At 39.9% G+C, this 8,602-nt stretch overlaps 1 protein-coding gene across 1 annotated transcript; it reads left to right on the forward strand.

Moving 5' to 3' along the window:
- Positions 1-2,509: 2,509 nt before the first annotated feature.
- Positions 2,510-6,839, forward strand: LOC123074569 (uncharacterized). Its single transcript, XM_044497403.1, has 10 exons — positions 2,510-3,477; positions 3,618-3,809; positions 4,575-4,682; positions 4,766-4,807; positions 4,924-5,019; positions 5,089-5,178; positions 5,288-5,404; positions 5,502-5,531; positions 6,216-6,287; positions 6,372-6,839. The coding sequence occupies exons 1-10, from the start codon at positions 2,620-2,622 to the stop codon at positions 6,459-6,461; spliced, it is 1,695 nt and encodes a 564-aa protein (XP_044353338.1). The 5' UTR covers positions 2,510-2,619; the 3' UTR covers positions 6,462-6,839.
- The last annotated feature ends 1,763 nt before the right edge of the window (positions 6,840-8,602 follow it).

Raw genomic sequence — 8,602 nt, forward strand, 5'->3', positions numbered from 1 at the left:
ACATTTTTTAATTCATGCACTGTTTTTGAAACTCACGAACATGTTTTGTTGCAGACCTTTTTCATTTGCTGAACATAGTTTAAAATTCTTAACAATTATTTTGAATTCATGATCATCTTTCAATTGGTGATTTTTTTATAATTTGGGATTATTTTTTTGACTCGACAAAGATTTTTTTGAAATTAGAAACATTTTTTAATTTCGTGATTTTTAGAAAATCAGGAACATTTTTCAAAAAGTATTTTATTTGAATTCATAAATATTTTTAATACTCGAAAATATTGCTTTAAATACAGCAGCATTTTACAAAATTCCAAAGATTTATAAAAGTTCTGAATATTTTAAGAATTTAAAATATTTTAAAAATTCATGGATATTTTTAAAGAAGCAAAAATAAATAAAGGGACACAAGGATAAAGAAAAACAAAAAATAAAAATAAATAAGAGTAATGAAAAAATAGGGTCGTGCCACGCCGCACATGGGCCAACCGAAATTCACGCATGGAGGAGTAGTGATGCTTGTAAGCACAAGCTCCTCGCTAACACATGAAGGGATCAACCAGAGCCCGCTGACCACACTCATCTCTTTGTTAACAAATTTTTTTTTTGAAGCTTGGACAGCTGAAAACGCCTACGGGCTCACATGAAATAATGGCACCCAAAAGAGTTCAATAGAAGGGAAAATTGGTTGCCGCTAGTTGAGGGGTTTGTCAAAACTAATGTTGATGCAGGTATTTCGATTGATCACAATCTCGGAACTGGTACATCCATTTTGTCATGGTAGCGACGGGAGCTACTTGGGTGGCACTGTCCTAGTTGGCAACGGTCTCACTGAGCCAGCCGCACTCGAGGCGCTGGCCTGCAACGAGGTACTCTTAGCACAAGAGTTGGGGATGCAGAACATACAGGTGGCGTAGACTGTAAATAGGTCGTAAATTATATCCACCAGTGGAGGAATTATCAGAGAGATTAGTGAGACATCAAAAGGTTTTAATTCTTCTGCATTTAGTCATGAACAACTTCGAACTTTGAAGCTAATAAGATAGCTAGGCTAGGGTTATCCCTTGCGCCTGGGAGGCATGTTTGGTTAGGATTTCCATACGATTCAGTTGTAATCCTTGTGAATATTCTCAATGATCAATGATAAATGTTAGCAAGAGCTCCCAGTTGGAGCGCGTGGAAGCATACAGGCCGGCCCAACTGCGTTTTTGGTTAATTGCTGGACCAGCGACCTTTTACTGTCGAGCGTTTGACAAGGGACCGCTGGCCATGGTGAGTTGACAATTGACTTTTTGGAAAAAGGGAAAAAGTTCACAAAAATAAATAAGGCTCCAAAATTTTGAAAAAATTCATAAATATTGAAAAAATCATGAAAAGAAAAAAGGTTCATGGTATGTATGAAAATCAAGTCATGGAAAATTTGTAATTTATAAAATCAAAATAAAAATACAAAATTTCATTAAATTTTGATACAATTTTAGTTTGGAAAAGTTCATGAAATGGGAATTTTTTTTGAAAAGATTTCAATTTTTTGAGAAAATTGTGAATTGTGAAAAGTTCATGAATTTGGTGAAAATGATTACTGAAAAAAGAAAGACAAATTGAATAAAAAACCCCAAAACTAAAAATAAAATAAAATAGAACGGACACAAAATGAGAAGACAGGCAAAACCCATCACGGGGAAAAGCCATAAGAAAAACTGCTCAAAAAACTGTTAGAACAATGATGGGAAGGTTAAAAAACTGGTGGAAAAAAAACCCTACATGGGACGCCCCATTTAGATACACAGTGCTGGGGGTTGCGCCTGTCTGCAAAAAGCAGTGTAACTGACGCATCCGGCGCCAAATAGGAGTTGGGCTTGTTAGCTGGCTGTCCATCTCACGGGTAGTTTTTGGTAAAAAAAAAGAAAAAATCTCACGGGTTTTTATTTAAACACGGTACACACGCAAGGCTCATATACACGCACATACACTCACTACTATGAATGCACACGCGCACATCCTACCCCTATGAGTACCTTCGAGAGACTGAGCCGGCAAATCATCTTGAGATTTTACGAAGTCACCGTAGACGCCTCGTAGTCGATGAAAACATCTCTTCCCACTAAATACGCATCACTGAAAATCCTAGAAATACCATTGTCATCCTAACTATCTAACAATGCACAAAAACCTCATGGGCTGTGGAATTGGATTTCCCACATCGCTTCCCTTGCTCATCCCCCAATCCGACTAAGGGCAAGTTCTTTTGGCGGCTTAAAAAATAAGTTGTCTTCTCCCCAGCTTTTTCCATAAGCTGCCTTCCTTATTCATTGCGGCTTCTGAACTAGTTATTGGATTACTAATTTAGAAGCCCCAGAAAAATTTGAGAGCGGCTTATTTTTTAAATTGGGGAGAGGCAGCTTATTTTTTAAGCCACCCAAAAGAACTGGCCTTAAAAATCTCCCTTTGCTAAAAAAAAAAGACTAAATTCCCCAACTACGCTGTGGCCGTGACGACTCTCAACGAATCCCGATTTGACGACGCGCTCCCCGCCTTCCCTTGACCCGCCCCGCCTCCATCAAAATCGGACCGGCAGGGCCTTAGGAAGCTCCACTGTCGTTGCTAGGATTTGGAGAGATGCCGCGGAATCAGATCGGCGACACGGTCTCCGGTGAAGTGATGCCGCCGCCGAACCAAGTAGGGAATCGGAGGCTCGGCCCGATCTCCGGTGCAGAGGTGCTGCCGAAGCAAGTCAGTAATCGGACGCCCGTGACGGTCCCTCCGCCGTCGAAGCAACGCAAGGATCAGACGGTCCGCACGGTCTCCGGTGGAGCGGTGCTGCCGACGCAAGTTGGGGGTCGGACGCCCGTGTCAGTCCCTCCGTCGTCGCCCAACCAACTTGGAAATCGGAGGGTCAGCACCGTCTCCGCTGGAGAGGTGCCGCCGAAGCATGCTGGGAATCGGTCGCCCTTGTCGGCCCAGCTGCCGCCAAAGCAACGCAGGGATGATCGGACGGTCTCCACGCTCTCCCATGGAGAGGTGCTGCGGAAGCAAGTCGGGGACCGGACGCCCGTGTCGGTCCATCCGGCGCCGAAGCAACGCAGGACTCAGACGGTCGGCCAGGTCTCCGGCAGACAACCCTTGCCGCAGCTGCACACCACACAACAAGGCAGACCGGCCAGCTCCTCGAAACCTAGTGCATGTACGGCTCTTCGTGGCAACACTAGTGCGCAAGCTCGTAAGCCATGTGCTGCTGCAACAAAAACTGTTGTACAAGTTAAGTCGAAGAAGAACAAAGATATAGAAGAAGGGGAGGACGAAATCCGAAGGCTGAACGAATTGGGATTGGGAGATAATGTCAGCAAGAAAGATTATCGTGTTTATCTCAACCAGTTGCCTGGCAGGCCTGATGTCGATATTTCCACTAAGCTGGATGCTGTGCAGCTCAAGGAGCTCAATGTTCGCCATGCGTTGTATCGCCTCAAGTATTATCAGGTTTGGTTTGTAGTCCCATACACTTTATTTATAGGTTGCTTGTGTTACTATTAAATTACTTGTTCTGTGCTGTGCTGCGTATGCTGGTTTGTTAATATACACAGTAAATTTGGTGTCATCACTGATCTCATTGTCTATAGCTGTCACAAAACGTGCCTGAGGATAAGCTTTGCTATGATAAATTGAAAGAGGACTACCCCCCTAGCCGTCTTGAGGAGGAGAGATTCTTTAAGTGCTATGAGGAAGATGGCAAATTAGATTGGTCTTTCCACACTGATTACTGCAAGCTTGCTGGCCTGGAGGACTACCAACGGCTGGTCCCTCAAAATTATGTACGTATTCTTTTTTTTTTGGCAAGTTGTATGCATCTGTTTATGTTTTGTTGATCTAGTATGATAGACCAGTGTTTAAGCTCAGAAACTTCTCAACAAAACGACTTACTTTTGGTAGATCCAAATCTTTATACGGTGAATCAGTTATTAAACCTTGTATAAAACGTGAAAAGAAATGGCGTTTCAGTATTCTAAGCCTTGTAATAAAAGGTAAAAAGGAATTACAGTTTCAATATTCCTGGCATATTATTTTGATTCTCATATCCTTTTAGACCAATTCGCACGCATGTTCATGCTAGCAGTAGTTGTACGTTTTAATTATTGTTTCCTTGAATGAAGTGTTCTGCCTACCCCAACTTGTTTGGGACTAAAGGCGTTGTTGTTGTTGTTGTTGTTGTTGTAATGAAGTGTTCTATAATGTTATCTAATTTTTTAAGCCCGACAGTAATACTTATCAAATTCCATGACAAATTGGCCAGTTTGCATAAATTCAAATATAGTGACAATCTTGTTTCACCTTTTTATTCTGTGAATGACATAAATTGGTGAAACTGTTCCTAGTTTTTTTTTCTTTGATCAAGGATGGCAGACTATATTATTTCCTTTTAGATGTCTTTTGGCAAATGTAACTAAGTATGTTTTTCTGATAAATTGCATCCGCTTGTTTATCTGATTATAAAATGTTCAACTATTATTATTTGAGTTATGTGATTGTTTGCTAATCTTTCCTTTTTACTGTTGTCTCCCTCTAATTTTTTATTGTAGGGTGGTTATGACTATGTTCGTTGGGATGAATACCACAATGAATTTCATAGCTATGAGATTGAACAAGAATATGTCAAGTATTGTGAAGAATTGTCCAAGAAACTTAAGGTACGCACCATAGATATGATAAAAGTTACCCAAATGTTGATTGTTTTTTGTACTAACAATCTTTTTTTTTTGTCTCGCAATAGTGGATGGAAGCTTATGTGCTAAAAGAACAAACATCACTTATGGTAAGTATGAGTGAGATCTCTTATGCAAAACGCATGAGTAACATTATGTCACTATGTATACTTTAGCACCATTCATAATGCCTCTTTTTTTTTAACTTATGCCTCTCCTATTTTAGCGGGGAATGATTTTGACCAGAGGAACTTACCAAGCAATGAAGATCGCCACTGACTTCTCAAAGATACATGCGAACTTAGCCTTTTCTGGCTTCTATGTAGGGTCCCTTGTGCACTTTTTATTTCATTTAGGTGTTCTGTATTTAACAATTAGACTCTTAATTCAGGAGTGGTTCAAGAGCATGGCTTTTGATGTTACGAACTACAAAGAGTTCGATGTACTCTATTATGAGATTTGGCAGAGGTGCAATCAGGAGGTCAGTAATGTACCCTGGTCTTCTGAACAACTTAGCAATCATTGAATGGTGATATGTGTTTTGATGCTTTGTAATGCATTTTCTTTTTCTCCCCTTGAACAATTCTCAGAAGAAATTCAGAGATGCTTTGGATGAGGTGTATGAACTTAACAGGTTCCCATTGAGCCAAAACAGAATGAGATGTGCACTGGAGAATGACACATTCTGCTCGGAATTCGAAGAGGAGGTAACTTGTTTTCCTTATTCAGATGTTTTCCAAATTCACATGGTATTCATGGTTATAGATCTTTATAACTTATCTTTTTCATACTTCTCATTTTCAGTTTCTTGGTTTCACAGCTTGCCTCAAGGAAGTAAGTTCTGTTCTGTGTGTCTCCCACTCTTATGCCATGTTTGGATGCAAAGTATTTTTAGAGTATTTTCTGAATACCATGGTTTCTGAAAAAACTATAGTTGTACATACTTTTGGGTGTTTGGAGTAGTAAATACCATACTTTTACAAACTGCAGTATTCCCAATACTATGATATTTTTGGAGTATTAAAAAAATCTACTCCTGCCCTCTTTTTTCTTAAAGAGAGAAACAATTGCATGGGTTGTTTTAGTTAGTCTGGCTGCTCTGATTTTACGTCTACTAGGTTGCGCACCATCTTGACGCAAGTCAGCTACTAATGCATGTTAGTTTATATACAACACATGTTGCTCTGAATCAGTGTCACATAGAGGATATAGAAGTATAGATCCTATACGTTAGTTTATATACGGAGCCAATTAACCAAACAGTTGTCTTCAACGTGCATGTGCATGCCCCAAAACTAGTTTGATTTTTTTATGATAGCTATGGAATCCAAAATAAGAAGAGTAAATACTGCTCGCCACACGCTTCATTGTATCTGCACACTTTTTCCTACCTACAAGTCATAGTACTTTGATTTTCAAATAGTGTAGGTTTTTTAAGTAGTACTCAGCATCTAAACAGAGGCTAGATTGAAACTATTGGAATGTTGTTCTTGTGTCTGATGCTCTACCTGACCATAGTTTGCAGAGGACAAAAGCAAGATCACTGAGGATAAAGCCCTGGAGTTGATTGCAGAGGCACTTAGAAAGGAGGTACTTTATTATAAAACTGCATCCGCATGCCTTTTTCAAGTTTCAACTATATAGTTTACTTAAGTGAAGTTCCTTTTCTTTCAGACGCCGAAACCAAAGTTCTATGAGGATTATTGTAGGAAGAAGATAGATATTGCTCAAGCTATTGGAATAATTCCCAGCGTACCGGCTTAACTGTTGATCTTCCTGATTCACACCATTTCATTTATCAAGTTAGATATGCAGCCCAACTGCCACTATTAGACAGTACGGAGTATATACTAAGTAAATGGCACGTGCCATGCGCATGTAGAATTCAGGGAATGTAACTTAAAAAGTTGGATATTTTTCATGCTCCCTTTTTCTTGGTGATTACTCTTCATCTGATGACCATCGACTGTACAGAAACGCTACAAGAGTGTTTAGCTTCTGTTGGGTACTTAAGCGACTACGCGAGCATGGTGATCAAAAGCTCCTCCAGTCTAAGGACTTAGTCTTTAATCCAACTGCAATGGCAACTCACAGGACCATTCATTACCACCCACATGACTGTCCTGTAACGTTGAAATTTTGGCTGGCTTTTGAAAGGGCTTCTTGTTCCCATTTGAATTAATCTTGTATTGTTCACATCACATACTAACTTATTTTGCTGTTATAGACATACCTTGTTAAAAATAAGAGGTTACAAATTATCACAGAAATATCTACAAGGAGTTGTTGTAATTGCTTTACTAGTCGAGAACATACATATAAAAGTATGATTATACTAGATCATCATGGAACATGTTGCTGCAGCTGTCAATTTTGACGATAAATGTTTGAAATTTACACAAATATATGGAAGTATGCTGTTCGAAAGTTAAATTTTCATGAAGATATTTATTGTTATTTACACAAACATAGGAAGGTATCCAACATAAAATTACGTTGATTTTTATCGAGTTATATATAAACTAATCAGCAAAAAATAAATATGTTTAATCTCTACTAAATCAGACACAAGTCCATTCTAGCAAAGTCACCCTTCTAAGATCCAAATTCGACTGTTGATCAAATGTGTTAACATGTGTTAATTATGAGGTAAATCATGTTGATTAAATATGTTAACATGTGTTAATGACGGGGTAAATCTCCCTTGTTAACCGTCAGGCAGTTCGCACTAATGCTAGCCCTCGCATTCCTTTGGCTGCGTCCCCTCAATTTGTATATAAGCATAATCTACATCTACATCTACACTATTATTAAAAGAGTAAACATGTGTTTCTCTAAAGAGACATCACAAAGCGTACACGGGATTAGCAGAACCTTCAGATCTAATTCATTAAGTGAAATCTAAGAGCCCATAATGTTCCGGTGGTCTATCAGTCAATCGAACGGTTCAGATTGGATGTTCTGCAGGCAGACCATCCTCACGAACCTTTTATTTAGGAAAAAGTTCTAACTGATTACTCCCCTGGTTCCGTTTAGTGTGGGTTTTTTTTGCCAAATATAATCCATGGTCTGCACGATGAGACATTTCAACGATTCTTTCCAACTATGCTCCTCTACCTCCGCTTCCGTTGTAATTCCGGCACTAATTACTCCAGATCACACGCCTCCTCCTCCTATCTTTTCACCTTTCATCTTTGTCCACCTCTTCTCCTGCCCGTCAAGTGCATGGCCATGGAAGATATCCACTTGTGGGAACTGGGAAGACGGTAGCTTGCTTGCGGAGGACGGCATCCACCCGAACGGCGGCGTCCACCCGCACAGCGGCGTTCCTGCGGAAGGCGGCGTCCAACAAGGCAATGGCGGCATTCCCGCGGAAGGCGGCGTCCACCCGCACAGCGGCGTTCCCGCGGAAGGCGGCATCCAGCAGGGCAATTTTTTTTGAAACTATGATGATTTTTATAGTAAATTCGGAAACTATACGCCCTGATGCATAAAAATCAAAAGTATCACCCTGTCGGCCTCCTGTTGGCCGAAGAGGGACTTTTCGGCCAACCGTTGGACAAAGAGGGTCTTTTCGGCCAACCGTTGGCCAAAGAGGACTTTTCGGCCAACCGTTGGCCAAAAAGTCCCTCTTCGGCCAAAAGTAGGCCGAAAAGTGGTCTTCGGCCAACACCTGCTCTCCTGTTTTAGAAAATTCATATCAATTAGGATTTTTAATATTTTAATTTGATTCTTTTTGCATTAGATTATAATTTTTTTGAAGTTATTGTAAATATCAAGTTTGACTAGATTTGAAAATTTGAATTTGAATTTTCATGAATTTGCTCAAATCACTAGATTGCCTATAATTTGAGCTATGAGTATTTTCTAGATGATTCTTTTTTGGTACTGGTTCTTTGTGACTT

Source organism: Triticum aestivum, chromosome 1A (assembly GCF_018294505.1).
Source record: "Triticum aestivum cultivar Chinese Spring chromosome 1A, IWGSC CS RefSeq v2.1, whole genome shotgun sequence".
Taxonomy (NCBI): domain Eukaryota; kingdom Viridiplantae; phylum Streptophyta; class Magnoliopsida; order Poales; family Poaceae; genus Triticum; species Triticum aestivum.